At 41.0% G+C, this 19,439-nt stretch overlaps 1 protein-coding gene across 4 annotated transcripts in view; it reads left to right on the forward strand.

Annotated features, from left to right (window-relative positions):
- Positions 1-376: 376 nt before the first annotated feature.
- The window catches only part of LRBA (LPS responsive beige-like anchor protein), a 367,482-nt gene continuing 348,419 nt past the window's right edge, over positions 377-19,439 (forward strand). For all 4 annotated transcript variants that reach the window (XM_039698441.1, XM_039698442.1, XM_039698444.1 and 1 more), the window contains exons 1-2: positions 377-456; positions 774-1,242. In XM_039698441.1, the coding sequence (XP_039554375.1) occupies positions 1,024-1,242 (219 nt within the window). In that variant the 5' untranslated portion in view covers positions 377-456; positions 774-1,023. The remainder of the gene's footprint in view (positions 457-773; positions 1,243-19,439) is intronic.

Here is a 19,439-nt window from a genome sequence, read left to right on the forward strand (position 1 = left end):
GATCTCCAGAGGCCCCTTCCCTACCAGTTCTGTGAACACTGCAACAGTCTGGGACGAGTTATCGCGCACAGCCTCGGGGCCCAGCGGGCGCTGCATGCCCACAGGCGAGCGGCGCTGAGGGGGCGGCTCCCGCTCACCTGCGNCGCCCGCGCCCGGCCCGCGCAGGCGCTCCGGGGGCTCCGCGCTGTCATGGCGGCAGCGAGCGGCCGCGCCGGCAGGAAGGAGATGGGGCTGAGCGGCACCGCGCTCTGAGGCGACGGCAGCAGCGGCGGCAGCAGCGGCGGCTGGAACTTGGGGCGCCTTTGGGCGGGCGGAGTGGCGGGCGGCGCTGCGCGGCGCAGCCCGGCAGTGCAGCCGCCTCCCGGCCCCGGAGCCGAGCCCGCAGCCGGGCAGTGCAGCCGCCTCCCGGCCCCGGAGCCGCGCGTCGGGCAGCCCGCGCCCCCTGCGCAGCCCGCGGTGAGTGCGAACTTGGCGGGGCGCTGCACCTGCCCGGGGCCGTGCCCCAGCAGAGCCGGGGCCGCGGCGGGCAGCAGCCGGGCGGGAAGGAGGAACGCGTTCCCTCTCGGTAAAAAGAAAGAAAAAAAAAAAAAAGAGAAAAAAGCAGATTAAACCCTTGAGGTGGGGGCTCGGAGCACGGCGGGTCCGGGAGCACTTCCGCGGGGAGAGGCGTGAGCGCTCGCAGGGTGGCTCCCGGCGGGCGCGGGGCAGGGGCCGGGAGGTGCGGGCAGCGCCCGGCGGAGCGCGGGCTGAGCACGCCGCGGGTTGTCCTTCAGGGCTGCCGGTACCTGCCCGAGGGCAGCGCGGTGACAGACGCCTCCTGCCGAGGAGAGAGCCGCGACTTCCAGGGCGCGTCCTCCCCGCCCGCCTGACACCCTCCCCCGCCGGACAACGCTTTCCTCGGGAACCGGAGCTCACGGGAAGGAAGCAGAGGGCCGCCGCTCACCTTCCCGGCTGACCAGGTCTTCCCGGAGCGGCGAGCGTGTGGAGCTGGCGCTGGAAGCCGGAGCCTGCGGGGAACTGGCCATGGCGAGTGAAGGGAAACAAGTTGTTCAGCCAACAGGTGATGATGGAGGAGGAGGAGCGGGAAAAGAAGGAAATGCTGCTGAAGGGGGAAGTGTGCTGCAGCCTTTGAATCCAGGAGTCCCCATCCGAGGCATTAAGATGAAATTCGCTGTGCTGACAGGACTGGTGGAAGTTGGTGAAGTGTCCAACAGAGACATAGTCGACACTGTGTTTAACCTGGTAAGTTGATTGCCTGAATGTGGGGAAAAAACAGCATGGGTGTGCAGAAGAATTTGCAGATTTTTTGATGCTATTTGTCTGTTAATATTTTTTTACATGTTTACACTTTCACCATGCTGGATTTCAACCATGTTCTTTTTACTTACCACAAAAGCTGGGAAAAAACCATATGAGCCTTTTTATAGACAATCTTATACTTGAATCAGCTGTAAGCATCCTCCTCCTCTGTTTTCCTCAGAGAAGTTGTTCCTTTATTTAGAAATGAGAAGCGTATTGTTATGTTTAAACATTTAGCAGGTGTAGTCAACAAGAAAGTTAAATGTTAATTTAGTAACTCAAACTGTCTTCGAAACACACTGTTTTAAGTCAAAGCAGTTTTTCAGAGATGTTTGCATCCCTTCTTGCTTTCTGTTGGCTTTGGAAGCAGGTAGAACTTTCATGTTCCATGTGCAGGTGGTGTGGGTGTTAGGGAGTAGTTCATTCAAACTTGTTTTATACGGTCTGCTTTTTGGGAGGAGTAGAATATGGTTTCAGTGTCCTTTTTAAATTAATGAATTAGGGACTCAGCTGCTATTTTTTGAATGCCATGTGGCTCTATCTAATAGTTCATAACAGATCTCACTAAACATTGAGGATACAACTTTTCCTTGTCGAAGCTACAAATTTATTATATACTACTGAACTTTTTGGGCCAATTGCTTTAAATTACCTAATTTAAAGCAATTAGACTAGTAAGTAATGTTTCCTTGATGCAGGACATCAAATGTTAGGAGAAAACCCCTCAAGTTTACAAAGATACTCTGCTATTACCAGAGCTCCTAAAACATCTCTAAAAACAATTATCGTCCCTCCTTCTTCCTTTGAGTGAGCAGCTCTAACTCTAAAACAATGTGGTTTCTGACAAACCAGGAAGTGAGAGCATTTAATAATATAAAGCTCAGTAACAAAGTTGAGGCAGAAGTCATACTGGTTTTTTATGCTGTTTGCATTTCAGTTATTTTGGGTTTGGTATTCTTTGTTATATGTAAGTTTCAGTGGTCACTAGTATTTGTGTGCACACTAAGTGTGCAGTGTCTGTTTCATGTTTTTTGGTGTTATCCTCTTGGGTTATGATAAATATTTGTTTTGGAATATTTTTGCATTAACAGTGTAATGCCCTAGATTGTTTGGATGAAAATCTCAATACAGGGGAATGGCAGTAGTGACAAAATAAAGTGCAGATCAGAGGTTTCATGGATGCTTCAAGTATGAGGAAGTGATTAAAGTTACTTGGAGTCCACTTGACAATGTCCTGGACTAAACACAATGCTCACATATATGGACATGAGGTTCAAAAGGAAATTCTGGTGAATAATTTAGAATTTAAGACACTTGTGGGAGGGGAAATTGTTCATGAACATGTTAAATTTTGCTTTGTTTCTAGCATAGTCTTTTGAGTGGCGTGCTGGAGGTGTATTTTATAGCAGCAGTGGAAAGAGGTTCAGCAGAATAATTAAAAATGTAAAAGCTCCTCGATTTCTGTGATTCTTCTTCTGCTCCATTTTGGTCAAAAGAGGAGCAAAAACTTCAGCGTGATTTAGAGTACCCTTGATTTTAGATTAAGAGGTCTGGAGAATTTGACCTGTGGCTTGCATTTTCCTGGTTCTTCATTTCCCAGATACACAGGGGAGAGTTTCTGGCACTGGAAATTTTTGAAACTGTGTTCTCACTTTTTCTACAAGTGTAACAGCAATCCTGACCTCTCTGAGAAGATTCCTCAACCATTTCAGCACACCTGCCTACATGTGGGAGGCTAAAGGTCATGCTTGTGCCTCACGTTGTTTCATCAGCTGATGGGTGTCATGACACAGCCAACAGTTTGGTAGTGAGGACACTTTGCATGGATATGTGAGAACAAAATCCTTATTTTGCATTTTGGAGCAATAGCAAAAACAGTAGGCCCCTTGATTTCTTTGAGTCCTAGGGAAACATCCAGGTATTTTGGAAGATATTGAAAAGCATGAAAAAATCAAACCAGCCAACAAACTCCTAATTTTTGTTACAGAAAGCCATTATTTTCTAGATTTTTTTTAAATAAAAACTGTGAAGCTGACTTTTTGATGTAGCTTTTTTGGGGATATGAGGGATATGAAGTCTCCCTTCAGAGCAGTGCTCATTCATCTGTCACAGAGTTCTGCCTCTGTTAATTTGTTACCTGTGACCATTTCGTCAGTTAATACCTCTGAAATCGCACTGACCAGAATTTAAGGTGTGTCAAGTACTGGTTAGCAGTGGTGTACTTGGTTTCCTCTGTGTGGGTGTACAGAAAATCTGTAACTTCTATCTGAAAAGGTGAGTCTTAGCTCTGGCTTTTCTGGTAGTTTGTTTCCCAGTGGCTCTGGGAGTGTGTTTCCTCGGGTGTGTGCAGGCTGAGCAGGGGCTATGGCAATCCCGCCCTGATCTGCTGTTGCCTGATGGGGCTAAGCCCTGTATCCCCTCCTGTCTGGTTTCATTCTGTGTGGTGACTCACAGCTGCAGTCACCGGGGATGGGAGCAGAGCTCTGCTAGCCTGCTTCTCTTGATTTGGAAAGAGGACACCTACGCTATCTGGGGTTTTATTTGGTCACTAATTTGAGGCATCTTTAGACCAGAGTGCAAGGAGGGCTGGGCAAATCTGGGTGGAAAGGTGGCTTAGCATATTTATTCTTTATAGCATAACCACCCTCAAACATGGAGAGATTGTTTTTAGGACAGGGAGGTTAGGTGCTCTAATTTGAATTTCTTGAGAAAACATGTTGCTCTTAGTTATGCCCTTCCAATTGCTGTAGCATAAGGAGGTTATCAAGAGTAGACCGAAGTGTTGTCCTGATGTTTCTCATCTTTAAGAGGTGATCACATTTTATATGTAAAAGACTCACGAGGTCAAAACTCTAAAGTGCACAGTAATTGATCTGCTGCTTTCTAAAGAAATGTAAGCCTCTGTAGCTTTGATTACTCGAGCAAATAAGTTGTTCACTTCAGCAGTGTTGGATCTTGGAGAGCCACCTCTGACATTTTCTCTGTCCGGCAGTGTAACAAAGTGCTTAGTGAGCTCACTTCTAGCATCGAAACTCTGCTAGTCTGGTTTTGTTGTCTTTGGAAATTCTGCTCCTAGAAACATACAAGCTGATCTGCTTTGCTTTTGGTCAGTTTCCTCAATGGACACAGCTTCCCAGCTTATGTTGACTATGGCTTTGTGTATTTCAGCACCCCTTAAAAGTGAAGAGGAGAATAGGAACTTGCAAGAAACTGATTATTCTGTGGAAACTTTGAAACCACATTCTTGTTCAAGTATTAATCTATTGTTACTTTTTTAGACAAACTAAGCTAAACTATGGATATATATTCCTCATGCATTGTGAATTTTATTTTTAATTGACTTAAGGCAGAAATAACTCCTGTAATTTTCTTTGCATACGAATCAGGTGAATCCCTGTTCATTACTTCATATTTGCCTTCTTAGTTTATTAAAATAAAAAACCCTCCTGATTGGAGAAGATGATAGAATGAAAAAATAAATTACTTACAGTGGATCTGTTACTAACTTAAAATAGCTCTAAGCCAGTTTTGTTTAAAAAAGCTTTAATGCTTCAAATTGTTTTATTGATTATGGTGTAGATTGTTACTTGATTTGACTCAATTTTTTCCCCTCAGTCTGTGTTGCAAAGACTTTTTTTTTTTTTCCAAATTTCTCTTTGGTGAAGAGAGTGTGCTGTTGCTTCTGATTCTGTTCATGGATTATGCGATCCTCACCAAGAGTAACAAAGTGCAAATGAGAAAGAAACACAAGTTTTATCACCTTTGGAGGAAAAATAATGGGATCTGAGGAGCAGAGGCTTAAAGTGCTTTGTAAATTTAATTTGTCAGCTTTTTCACTTCTCCCAGACAAACTAAAATCACAAACAAAAAATCAAACTAACTTAAAAAAATTCTTACAGATTATTTTCCTGCTGATACATCACATTTCTAATTTGGATGGTTTTGGCACACAAATGCAACTAGAACTCTGTAACTCATAATGGTTTTAATGAAGTCTGAGTTCCCCTTTTCTCATCTCTTGTCACAGACTTACTTTGCATGTATCATGTTGTAGAAAGCCCCCAAAGTTAATGCTGATAGAATTAAATGTGTTGCAGTAGTAAAAATCCACCATAAACGTCTTTATAACAATGCATTCCTTTCATTACATTACTGTATGTTTTCAGAGACTTTGTTTTCTGCATAAACTTATCAATGCTGATGACAAGTGAGGGTAACCAAGTAGTTCCTAGAATATCACGGTATATTGTGTGTTTCTTAATAGACACAGTCTTCCTTAGTAGCTTCCTAGTAAATACACCTCTGGCTACAGTTATCCTAGTTCAGTCACTTCTGTCCACTTAAAGTACAGATGATAAGGTAAGTCTGTAGCTTTAGCTGGGTCAGGCTTGTAGGGGTTTTTTTAAAAAATCATAGTAAATGGAACAGTCAGCTGTCTTAGAGGTCATGCATGATTTTTACTTATTGAAGTGATGCATATTGGGGTTTTTTCAGGTGTTGATGCAACTTGGACATTACTTTGTAGTTAGTGGAAATATTACTCTATGTAGTATATGCAGGAACTGAGGGAAATTTTGTGGTTGGCTGAGAAAGGTGTGGAATGTGGTGAGGTGGTAATGGCAGTCTTTAATTAGGCATGCAACAATGTAGAAGAAAATTGTCTAGGCTCTGAACAGGAGCTGGTTTGTACTTTGGTTGTACTATCAACTCCCTTCTGTAACTTAAAACACAATGTAGGACAACAAAATATTGAGGACAAAATTTCAAAGACTTCATGGGAAAGTGTTCAGTTTTGCTTACTCTTCTGCTAAGTTGCCAGACTTTTATAGCTTTTTGTGTCCAATCTGAGATTTTAAGTGTCTGTGAAAGCCTGGAACATGCTTTGTGTTTTCCAGCAATGTTGGCATCCTGTACTGACACTAATAGACTCTGTACAAACATAAAGCCAAAAAAGCAAGGCTGAGCTGGGCATTTATGTATATCTTGTCTCAATAATGCAAAATTTGTTAGGCAGTTTTTAATTAGCAGTTTGTTCTACAAGGAAGCCTGGTCAAAATGTGTTCATAGCATGGCTCAGAACTCCCCTTTAGAGGGGAACACATCAGTTCAATGACAGATTTTTCTAGGTGGTGTCTGGTAACAGAGGAGAGGGAGTCAGGTTTCCATTGCAGTTGCTTTGCTGACTCTGGGTAGTGTTTTTTGTTGCTTCTGCCAGACAGTCCTGGGCCGGATGGACCATGGGCCTGACCCAGCAGTGCAGAGAGCACAGAAACCTAGGGGCCATATGGACTGGCTCAGGAAAAGCATCTGCGGATTAGGGAATAGAATGAAATTAGTCAAAAGCATCAGGGAAGCAGGTGGATGGCATGTCAAGGTTGCCACAAAGGCTGGTTATTGCAGAGTGATACAAAAATAGATATTTATAAATGCATGTTGAATCAGCACGCTTTGGTTCACTCCTCCGATAATCTCTTTGAAGATGAGTGTGAGTGATGAGAAAGCTTTTGAAGTTGCTGTATTGGCTGAACATCGGAGGTTGAGGAAAATCAAAGATGAAGTATTTGCTCAATTCTTTTCTGAGGTAGGGTTGGTTTGGTATAGTGTTCAGTACTCAGTGACTAGCCCGGTGTACATTCAAATGCTGAAGTTTGCTGAGAAGTCCCAGTCTTCTGAAAATCATCAAGCCTGATATTTTTTTTGGCATGTGTTCTGGATTGAAGTCTGAAGAAAGATAAAGAATGAGCTTTGTCTGTGGTTTCATTCACTATCTGTATATTTGCTTTACCACCTCTTGGTGAACCTGCACTCATTCTGAGCTGTCTCTCACTTGATGCATTGCTCTGACCTTTTATTTTTTGCTAGATAAGTTGGCAGCTTAAAGCACTGATAGCTTCTGTCTTCATGCAGTCATCAAGTTCTTTATGAGCCTTAAGGAGGAAGCTTTAATCCATTGCACAGATGAAATAAGCTCTGCCGTTTAGTCATGGAATGTGAAATAGCTTCTTGCTACCTTTGGTGTTTCTGTCCTTTTCTGTCTTCTTTAAAAATCTATTCTGTCAAATTCAGTCTTGCATGCATTAAATTCATGCATATCTTTTTAAAAACTTCTATTTATTTTAAGTGGGTCAATCTGGCAGAAAGTTTTTGTTCATAATCACTAATTACAGTTAGCTAACTTTCTGCTGTTCGAGTGTCTTCCCCAGCCCCCGGAGGCCTTGCTGGCCTCTTCGCAACGTTTTGCATAATGGTTTTTGGTATTAGCTTGACCTAATTACTAATGTCCTCATTTAGATTATGTTTCTGCTTTAACTAATTCTGGATTTTTCTGGCGAACTTGATATCAGGCTGGATCACGTTACTGCCCATCCAAAAGCAAGTTTGGCCATTTCTATTTGACTCTGGGAAACCCTGAAGCTTTGTGAGCTTTGGCTGTTTGCCAGGAGTCTGAGGGCTCCGTGAATGGGGTAAAACAGGATACCATTGCCCCCTGCTTTGTGAATGCTCTGCGTGGCCAGTGGAGACCGCAGTTTCCAGCATGCAGCTCTGTGCTGAGGGCAGATAGCAATCGAGATGCATCCTTGCACAACTGCTGTAAGCAAACTCACCAGGTGATGATACTGCAGGAGTTGCAATAGAACCTTTCTCTGAGCCACTGGGGGCTTTGTGGTGACACTGGGAGCCTGGAATAATTTGTGAAGAGCTTGTGTTGCTGCAGTGCTTTAGATTCCAGAGCTTCACAAATAGGCATAAGTAGTTCCTAAATAGAAACTAATTTGTGGAGAAGAAAAATCTAATGCCTTCTGTTGCACTGGATTCCCCCAGTAGTAACTGGGGAGCTGGGAGCAGCCCAGGCATGATTTTCTTGTTAATAGTTGCCTTGAGAAGATATTTAAATGAGAATTGCTAGTGGGAATAGGATGTGCTCTGTTGCCTCCTGTAAATGTTCCATAAGTTTGAGCTGCAAGTCTCTACTGCAGCCTGCATATGAATAGTTGTATTGATGTTTTTGTGTTCTGCATATATCTAGGAAAAAAAATCCATATGCATCAATGCAGAAAATTCAGATTATTTGGAATTGAATTGTTCAGGCAACAGCCTCTTCTTCTTTATTGATGCAGCTGAAGAAATCAAGACTTGAAGACTTCTGGGTTATCTTTCCTTTACAGTTGGAAATCAAAACCAGAGTAATGGTGTAGGACTCATTTGTTCTATGAAAGTTTGTTATGTATGTGTGAGCATTTCCCCTTTTTCCATCAGCAGTTGTCTGAGGTATGGACAGAAATTACTGAGATAAATTCACTAAATGGAACCTATTCTATTTGCCCCACTTAAAATACTCTAAATTTCTAGGTTTGTCCTGGACTAGCCCTGTAAAACAGTAACTGTAAGAATGCATGGGGTGACCTGTGGCTTATTTATTCTCTCTTTGGGAAATCCTGAAAGACAAGAGGCACCAGGAAGCAGCAGGTAAGATGGTAACTGCAGCAGGAGGGCAATTTCTGTAATAAGAGACCAGCAAGAAGAGAACCAGTAGCATCTCACAGTAAACTGGGAAACGTGTGATTATGGAGTCCAGGATGCTGAACACTTGCATGGTAAACCCCTCACAAAGTGGTTCCTGTATCAAACTGTATGTTTGGGTGGGATTTGTACTGGCTGCTTTCCCAAATGTGGTTTGGGTGGGGGGCAGGTAAGGAGTGAGATAAACCCTGTTGCTGTAGAACTGCTGAATAAAGGCTTTGCAGATCCTGCAACTTTTAAGTTTAGTAGTGTGTTATTAGAGAAGCTTCTAAGTTGTGCTGTTTGTACTTCTTGGAGTTAAAACAGTATTCCTAAGGACAATTGTTTTGTGAATGATTATTAGTGATCCAGGTGTACCTTGGATCAATCAGTGCTTAACCAAAAACCACCATCACAAAAAAAATCCAAAAAACCAAAACAACAATCCCCTCCCCTCAAAAACTCCCAAACCAACCTGTAAAACAACACACTTTCCCCACCCTCCTGTCCATCAAACCAAACCCAAAAGCTTTTTATGTGGAATCATAGACTTCAGTTACAAAATATGGCCAGTGATACAGAAGTAGATCAACCTGTAAAACAACACACTTTCCCCACTTCCTGCCCATCAAACCAAACCCAAAAGTTTATGTGGAATCATAGACTTCAGTTACAAAATATGGCCAGTGATACAGAAGTAGAATTGCTGATGAGCCTTAAAACCATGCCATTGAGGAGAGGATAAGAACCAAATGACTAATGTTGTGAATGGTGCATGACTGTTAAATAAACAAATGGAAACTATTAGTCCAGTCAGCATCTGCCTCCTGCTAATGTTTTTGTTGAAACTAAGCATGTGATTTGTCTCTAGCTGTGGTTGTGAACTTGATTGAAAAGAACTTGCAAGCTTTTTTTTTCTCCCTATATAATGGGAGCTTACTTATACCATAGGATTTGGTTCCAATATGTAATTTAGGTGCCCTAATGCCTGGCTTTTAGGTGTGTGATATGGAATATAAAACTGAGTAACTGTGATTGCATTTTTTTTAATGTATTTTGAACTGTCAAACATGAGATGGGGAGATGTGTGTTTTTAATACATTGCTGCTGTTATAAAATGGGAGAACACCTGAGATGCTGGGAATGGATATTTCAATTGGAATTGTAAAAGATTCTCTGTCCAATTTGTAATCTACAGCTAAGGTTACCTTCTGAAGCTATGATGTCTTTATCACTTCAAATGTCCTTGTTTTAAACAGGGCAGCAGTGGTGCTCAACTGAACAGCAAAGTGCTCTGAAAAGAGTTCTCAGGATCAGAAACTGTACCAAGGTTGCCCATCTTTATATATACCAGTAAATGCTTATGAGGAGATTATTGCCATGTTTCCTTGCCCATTTTTACCTTAAAATTAAAGTCCCAGTCTTGTGCCACACTAGGTTATCCACTCCCTCACCTCACACCGGGACAGTGCTTTGTCCTTTCTGTGCCCCCTTGCCTCCTCTTCCATGACCTGGCACCTGCTGCCTTCATCCTTGGCTGCAGAAATGAGTCCGAGTGCTCACTGGAATCTGCAGCTGGCTGGGAATCTCTGAATGCCACTGTGTGCTGCAGTTGCTGTGGATCAGCTGATGGGCAGGAGCATTGCCTTGGGGACATATTTATTCCATGACTCATCTGAGACCTGGTTGCTGAAGACTTGTGCCCTTCCTGTGCACTGCTTTTAAAGAGGAATGTATATGGCTCTTTGGGAGTTTTGCTGATTTGGTGAAGTCTCACCTCTGCAGGAAGTGAAAGCCACCCTGATTTCTCCCCTTAGCAGGAAGAGATTGAAATTGCCATTTGTCAGGATTGAGGATGCTGTGAGTGACTTGGAAAGGAGCACTTGTAACACCTCTTCTGCAAAGACAAGGCTCATACACAGCAAAAAATGCCAGATTAATGAGTTTGGGGAGAAGGCACAGAAAGAAAAAAATGTCAGACCTCGTGGTTAAGGTGTTTGAATAAGGTTTTCTAATCACTCATACATGCAGGGAAGGTTTGGAGCTGGAAGACAGTGGATTTTTTCCTGCATGTTAGGACTTCACTAAAGATTTCTTTGTAATGTACCAAATCCTGACTTCATTCCTGGAAAGTGCATTATTTTCAGGTGAAGGGCTTTGTCCAGTGACTGAGATATCACTAGAGTTGTTTGGACATGTTTCAAAAAGATAGAATTTAGAGGCAGAAACTTGGGTTTCCTGCTTCATGATGGTGCTGTCATTTTTCAGGTAAGTTTCCAACTGGATCATTAAGAAATTGAAAAAAAGTCATATAACACTTCTTGATACAAGTTAGTGTAGTGTATTGTCTGCCCTCTCCTCCAAAAAAAAGATACATGGTGAAAATAATTTTCACATTGTCAGATGATGTAGGTGACTGTAACAAGCAAACTTGTCAGTTCAGGCTTACCCTCAGCTGGGTTTTGTGTGTGCAAATTGAGAAACCTGGAGTACTGGATACAAAGTGGAAATGGGGGAAGAAACCCTGAAATTTTATTTGAGTGCTGAGTTAGTCTTGATGTCTTTGTTGCTGTTCTGTATGTCTTTGTTGCTGTTCTTTAAAGATGGATGTGTCTGTAGGGATTCCTCAATTAGGTATGCAAGGCATAGTTGGGATCTCTTTCAATTTCATTCTAGACTTATGAATAGAAGTTTAGAGGAGCAACCAAGCTGCCCAAAGAAATTGTCATAAAATAACATCACACATGAGCAGTTTAGTTTAATCACTGTAATTGCACTGTTATAAAACTTGATTATAAACTGTTTGTTTCAAATTCAAGCTTATGGATTCAAATCCTGACTATCTAAATATCATGATCTTGTCACTATCTGTCCTATTAGGAAAGTTGTGGCAGACTGGTGAAGTTACCAGTGACTGGAAGAGGGAAAACATAACTCCCATTGTTAAAAGAAGGAAAAAAAGGAGGGACCAGGGAGATTCCAGGCTGTTCAGCTTCACCTCTGTGCCTTACAGGATCACGGAACAGATGCTCCTGGAAATTGTGCTAAGGCACAGAGAAAATAAGAAGGTGATTGGTGGCAGCCAACAAGGCATCACTGAGGGCAGATCAAAGGGCCTGACACATTTAGTCGCCTTCAGTGATGGGCTTGCAGCACTGGTGGATAGGGGAAGAACAACTGATGTCATCTCTCTGGACTTGTGCAAAGCATTTGGCACAACATCCTTGTCTATAAACTGGAGGGGTGTGAATTTGATGGATGAGCCACTCACAAGATAACAGATTGTCCGGAGAAGTTGTGGATGCCCCACCCCTGGAAGTGTTCAAGGTCAGGCTGGATGGGGCTTTGAGCTGCCTGGAGTAGTGCAAGGTGTCCCTGCCCATGGCAGAAGAGATGGAACCAAATGATCTTCAAGGTCCTTTCCCACCCAAACTGTTTGGTGATTTTGCAATTCTTTGTTCATCTCTATGGGAAAACCCACTTTTAAGTACACAAGAGTGCCAGAAATTTAAGCTTAATTTACATGTGGTGGCACGGGAGGGAGAGTTGTTTCAGTGGCTTTTGGCTTGTGCCATCTCTGTCACGTATTGTTTAGTGTCTGTGCTTTCGTTTGCTCTGTAGTGTGACACTGTCCTGTAGCTATTGCTGACATGTGGGGTTTAATGAGTGTTTCATGCCTCATTCCTGGGCTTGTAGCTGAATTCCAGTATCATCCTGAACAAGACGTTTCTGTGCATTTCAGTGTAGTGATGCTGCATATTACTTACAATGGGACTGTCACACACAGGCTTAGTTACCATTTTGCACCATGCATGATACCTACTGTGCAGAATAGCTCTTTAGCTTTGAAATACACTTACAGTGTGTCTTCTGTGGGTTGGCAATGTGTTTGGGTTCTGTAGCACTGAGTGATCTTGATTCCTCAATTTCCTGGTAGAGTGGGTATATGGGGAAGGAGGTGAATAGCTTTAAATGCTCATTTATAGTAATTTTCCAGCTGGATGTGCAACTTCTCAGCTTCTAAGAGTCAGGTTTAATATTTGCTATAGCTCTAGTGCTCACATATATGAGGCTAGAGTGGTAGTTAAAATTCTGTTTCTCAACTCTTAAGGGATTTTGTTCACCAAGGATCCTTCTAAATGGGTTTGTTTGCCTCTGACTTTACCGTGTACATTGGGAAGAATGCTTGAATGCATATATTGATTCTTAAAACAGGTATTGATCATTATAACAATGGGATTGATGCAGAGTAAAGCATTGCTCAATTGCAGTAATTGTATGTGCAATTTCTATATTAAAAGGTGCCTGAACCTCAGTCTTAATATTCAGAATTTTGAAGGCAAAGATGCCTTTGTTTAGGAAGGTTAATAATTTGGCCAAGAGGAGTTATTGCCCATTATGAGCCTGCATGCTAACTCTCTCTGGTTAAATTAACCATGGCATCAAAGAAAACAGAATAATCAAATGTATGGATGGCAATTATAATTATGAAATATTAGTTATGTGTGACATAATTGTGATCTCTGTAAGGCATTTCCATGTTCTGCTGCTGTGACCCTCTAAGGTATTTATACAGCCAGATGTGTACTGGAAAAGATGTTAAGATAATTGAGAAGTTGCTCTGAAGAGTCAGTGGTTCATATCTTAAGTTTGCCCGGTGTCTTCTGTTTTAAGCAATCTTCAAGGATTTTCTCTGAAGTTCTACCCTTTTTTTGCAGGCATTGTGTGATACTGTGCTCCAGAGCCGTGTGGGTTCAGCCTTTGGTCACATAACAGATATTCTAGCACACACACTCTTGCTGCACATACAGTACCGAAAGCAGGCAGGTTTAGATTAGATGTCAAGAAGAATGTCTTTACTCAGTGGGTGGTGAGGCACTGGCACAGGCTGCCCAGGAGATTGTGGGTGCCTCACTGCTGGGAGTGTTCAAGGCCAGGTTGGATGGAGCCCTGAGCAACTTGATCTGGTGGGTGGCATCCCTGTGCACCATGGGGAGTTTGGAGCTAGGTCATGTTTATGGCCCTTCCCAGCTCAAACTGTTCTGTGATTCTGTGCTTTCAAAGCAGCAGCAAATGTGTGTTTTCTGCTGGGTGCAGTCAGGCTTATCAAGGAAGTTGAGTTGGAACCTAGAAAAGGAGGATGGTTGTATTGGGCTTCCCTCTGCTTGGCCCAGCTACTCTTCCTCCTTGATAATCAAGGAGTATTGAGTCTAAGTACCTGGCTCTAGAGCTGCCAGGTGCTGTGTGAATTCCTTTTGTATTTACAAGGCAGAAAGGAAAACATTTGTTCTGTTTGTTGTAACTTAGAATGTGACTTTTCCAATAAATAGCCACATAAACTTTACAGACTGGAATGAAATATTGCAGTTCCAGGCAGCGCCCATTGTTCTTCTTCTTTGTCTACACAGAATTGGTTCTGTTTCATCTGCAAATTATGTTGTAAGGCAGCTGGAAGGTGAAGCTGGGCTCTCATTCTGAAAGTGTAACAAGCTGTCCTTCTTACGAAGGACTGATTTTTTTCTTCTCTTCTGATCTCCCCGTGTTTTAAACAGGTGGGGTGATTCTCTGATTGTACAATTATCTGTCAATACATATCAGGATATACTGCAAGATTTCACTGCTCTTAGCTAAAGTCATGAAATATCCTCTGAGGGGTACTTGCTATATGTAGGTTGCCATTTAGATACTTGTTTTCCAATTCCTGAGATATGGAGTAGATGCCAAAACAAACCTGTTTAAAAACAAGGAAATAAAAAGTGAAATTGTCAAATGAGACCTAGAAATTGGGAAGCTGTGAAATCAGCTATACTTTAGTGTTCTAAGACAACGTGGGTGTCTATTAATCACTTTGTGAACACCATAAGAGCAATATTCCTGAGAAGCCACTTTATCAGTAAGATACTGCTGTGCTAATTCTGTAGTTGCCTAATATTGGAAAAAAAAAAAGGGAGGTGGGAAGTCTAGTTTTTAAAGCATGTAATTTGCAATATGGGTATTTTTTTTAGCTGTTTTTAACCTGTTACCGCTGTGGCTGAAGCTCTTCAGAAAGCAATGACCTAAAACCTGAAATGAGGTTATATAGATTGAAGCTCTGGCAAGGATGGTATTGCTACAACTTGGGGAGTGGAATATGAAGCTGTGTTGTTTGGGATTTCTGTCTTGCTGTGGTTGTGACTTGTCTCATAACAGTGGCTGTCACTGAAGAAAGTTTGTAAACACTCAAGTCCGCTGGGAGACTTGGGGGTGAGGAGCTACAACTTTTTTTTTTAATCTATTGGGAAAATGACAAACTTTTGTGTTTTGTTGAAACATTCTATTTGTCCCAAAAGTTAGCTGTCTCCTAACTGCAGTGAGAAATTAGAGGACTTTATCAGCTGTGTGTTGAGAATCTTATTGCCAGTCACTACTTTACATAGTGCTTAGTTATGCAAAGGGAACTGAACACAAAAGCTGTTCTTGGTGACTGACAGTGCAGTGAGAGGCTTGTTCCTGTAAAGGCAGGAGACAGGCTGTGTTGTGCAAACAGGTTCCCAAAGTAGGGTGTCCTAAACCTTAAAGTCATGCTAGAACTTCTGTAATACTTGCTTGAACCCAAACCCAACTAATAGTAGTTGTGTGAATGCAAAATGCTTATATTTTTCTTTGAAGTGAAGAACAACATGTATCAGCGTATCAGGAAGTTGCTGTTTGTATTAACATGTATTGGCAGAAATAATATTTGCTCTTTGCATTGAAAAAATAATTACCAGAGAAAGTATACAAATACAGAGGTGATCCTGTTTGCTAGTGCTAAAATTGACACTGGGAATTGTTTTTCTGTTTTATCTGCTCATTCTCTGGAGTGTGTGTACTAAAGAAGCAGCTTTGAATGGAGGAAGAAGTGAAAATTCTCATCAAAATTCTCTTTCAAATCTGAAGTCAAAAATGTGTAACTGTTAGCAGCTAAGGTTTGGAGTTCCTGTACGTTGTGTGAAGGAGATACATTGTGGATAGATCTTTCTAGTTTTGTGCAGCAAATGCCAGGTGTGAAGGATGATTTCTGAGGAGGGACAGTTGTGTCATCATTTGCAGTATCTGACTTGCTTGGCTTTGTCTGCAGCTGTTGTCACTGCTATTACTGCAGATGGCCATAATCATAGTTACTGCTAACAGCTTTCTGAGGTTAGAAACAAGAGCTTTTATACTCACAGTGTGGAAAACTTTTTGAACTGGTAAGTAGACTAGTGTAAGTTGAAAAAAAAAAATAAGGTCCCTTGTCCTCTAAGATGATGCTTTTGAATTTATGAGAATATAATTGTGGATTTGATGGAAAGAATTAAGGCTAGTAGGGTGGGTGATTCATGGACCAAATGCTTATTAAATATGGAAATATGTAAATTGGGTTATTTCATAAATGTAGCATTTTTGTGTATTGTGAATAAAAGCTATTCCTAATTTTTGGAGCAATAGGAGGCATAAACAGAGAAATTTACTCCTGTTTCCCTACCAGGCTCCTTAAAATTCTTCCTCAAATGGATGCATTTCTCAGGTTATTTATGATAGTCTAACAAAGTCTTGATTTTTGCATGACTGACTTCATTCACATATTTTTGGGTTCCAAAAATGTTACTGTACTATAAAGCTGAAATTAGTTTTGTGTTAAACACAGTGAGAAATAGGTCTGGAACATAACGAGAAAAAGAAATCTAATTTTATAGTTTCTTAAGTGTTGCTATCTCACAAGAGCATTCCTCTGATTACCTGGAGTCATTTAGCACCATCTGTAGTGCCATGTGTAACATAGTTAAAGTGGTATAATAGGATAAACCCCATTTAATTAAAAATGGTTGCCGAGCAAATGAGTACATAATATTTTAGGAATTTAAGCATCTACCATGGAGAGGGGGTTTTATCTGTAGCTTTATTTTCCATGACCCTCTTTTTTCCCTCTTGGTCCCCTCAGTGCAGAGCTTTGGTGGTGATGAAGTGCTTGCCACTGATAAGTTTTCTCAGGGAGAATGTGGTTACTGTCTGTTTCTTCTGTATTTTCTGCTCAGTCTAGAACTGTGTTAGTGCTTTGCCCTACATTTGCTGCAGCCTGTCCTCTTGGCCTGGACTGTCCACATGCAGAAAGGGAGAAAAGCACTGTAAGGATTGTTCTTTACTTTAGTGGCATCAGGATTTGCAGCAGTCTCCAGAGTTATGCAGCTAAATCAGCTCCAAACTTTTGCAAACAGTCTCACCACTGTTCAAGAAACAGGTGGATGCAGATTTCAGCACTCTGCTTAGTTGTCTTAATGGGAAGTGTGTAAATCAAAAATAGAACTTTGCTTCATATGACCTTTTGATTTGGAAGGGTAGTGACATTCAGCAAGATACTTGTGATTCAGTTATGTAGTAAATGTAATGGCAATGACATTTTAAGTAAAAAAATTATTATTCTTAAAATTTGTTTACCTTGTTTTTGAAATTTTATTTGTTTACCTTGTTTTTGAAAATAGGGATCTTTGAGTTGATAGAATCACTGGAATAGCACAGTTATTGAATGTGTTTTGTTGGTGTTGCAGTCAAATGCTCATTTGCTAGAATTTTCTAGATGCTGAAAGCTGTTCTCTTTTCTGGCTTGTCTGTAAATTGCTTTGTACAAAGTTACAAACTGCAGCTGGCAGTATTTTGTCAGAGCATAATTGTCACTAGCTTTATGCCTTGATAAGGTTACAGATAAGTGTAACTTGAATTTCTTCTTCTATAACTTTTATGTTTCTTCCTGAACATTTGCTCAAGTGTTTTGTTAGTATTTGGTTGGGCTGACTATAAATGTGTTTCACATGTCCCTTCCTGTCTCTTGTCTTGAAATTTGCATGAGAGGAAGGAACAAAGTTGAAATTTTTCTACTGAAGTACTCTTCAATTTTTGAATAATTTGTATCACAGGAACCTTTTGTATTCCAATTCTGTCATTTACCAGCTGTTTTTAGGTAAACATTTTGCCGAAGATGGCATTGTACATAAAAGAAATCAGGTGAATGGCAGCAAGGATGAAATAAGTTTTGGGTTCATTCTGAAAAAAGAATGGTTTCTTAAGAATTGTATTTTGTGCTGAATGCTTTGCAAAAGGTGTCCATTGATAAATAAAAACTGAACAATCCCATGCCTTTCTTAAGTCCCAAATTTGCCCTAAACCAGGACAAACACAAAGAAAAAAATATTTTCCCTTTTACCTTCTATCCATTGGCTCCATATTTTCCCCAGTGTTGCTAACTGAATAATTTCTTTTTCAGTATTTCCGTTTACATGTATAAAAAACCCAAACAAACATGATATTTTGCAAGTGTGTAATGCTACAATTTCACAGGATAAATATACTTCAGTGGTGATGTCATTCTATAAAATAAGAATGCTACAATTGTATGTCTAATTAGTGATACATGTGCTTCCACAGACTTATTCCCTTGAAGAGGGATTAATGTGGCTAAAATGCTAATCTGCTTCACTCACGGTGCATAATTCAGTCTTAAGTAAATGCTAAATAGGAAAAAGATATATCATAAATCTCAGAAGGAAAATTGAGACTTTACTGGGTGGAAAATCCCATACTTTGCAAACATCTTAAGGGTATTACAGAAAACTTAGGGTTTATAAGTTTAGCTGGATTTCCAAGACCTCATTGCTCTTACTGCAAGTGTTTGAGTAAATAGAGACAGTTTTTCTTTCTTACTCTTCATAACTCAGCAATTGATAGAGCAGAAATAATGTGGTGGCCCTGCCAAAACCTGTATTTGTATTTCTTGCTTCAGTTTTCTGTTACAGAAAGTCTTCTGTAATACAAATTGTGTGCTCACCCGGCACGCCAGTACGAGGAGAGGTTTACTTTGAGTTTTTATATTAACTTGATCTGGATACCACAATGGGGATGTTTTACATTTGGAAACCAGCCTGAGGTTTGCAGGGACGTGTATAAAGCTATTTGCAATGTACTTAGTGCATTAAGACATAGCAATTTATACCTGAAAAGTGTATATGTTCATACTCTTTGAATTTAAGATAAAAACCTAATGTTTTGTGGACTTTTTTAGTTTTTTACTTAAGTTCACCTGCATATGATTCTGTCTTACTCTCTATGGTGTTTTACATGTGTGGTATCTATAGATATGCTTATGGATTGTTAAAAACTTTGTTGTACCACACAGAAGTATAAGAGAACTATAGTATTGTTTAACGAAACCAGTTACTAGAATTCCATTGAAGCAGAGTGATTCCACTTCAGAAGTGTAGCACTCTGTGCCATAATTGTGGGGGCTGAAATAAAAATCTTGAAGGCGGGTACTGTTGTTTTGTTACAGTGGAAGTTTAAGTGTTAAAAAAGATACAAATGTTTGAGGGAAGAGCAACATTCCTCCTAAGATTCAGCTACTGAAAGGCTTATCTTGGAAGAGCACTTCAAAGTTTATAGTTGCCAATAAAAGCACCCCTTGAAACAGTGTCAAGTATAGATTGTAAGACGCAGGGATCAATGTGCTAATGTGACCTCCTGCATAACATCAACCATAAGGCCAACTAATATTTTATGCAGTTAGTCAGCAGACTGAGTGTAATAATAAATCTTGGCAAAGTGGATTAGGGGACAGCTTAGAACAATTGCCAATAGGCCTGCAGTCATTT

The sequence above is a fragment of the Passer montanus genome, unplaced genomic scaffold (assembly GCF_014805655.1).
Source record: "Passer montanus isolate IOZ18808 unplaced genomic scaffold, ASM1480565v1 scaffold125, whole genome shotgun sequence".
Lineage (NCBI taxonomy): Eukaryota > Metazoa > Chordata > Aves > Passeriformes > Passeridae > Passer > Passer montanus.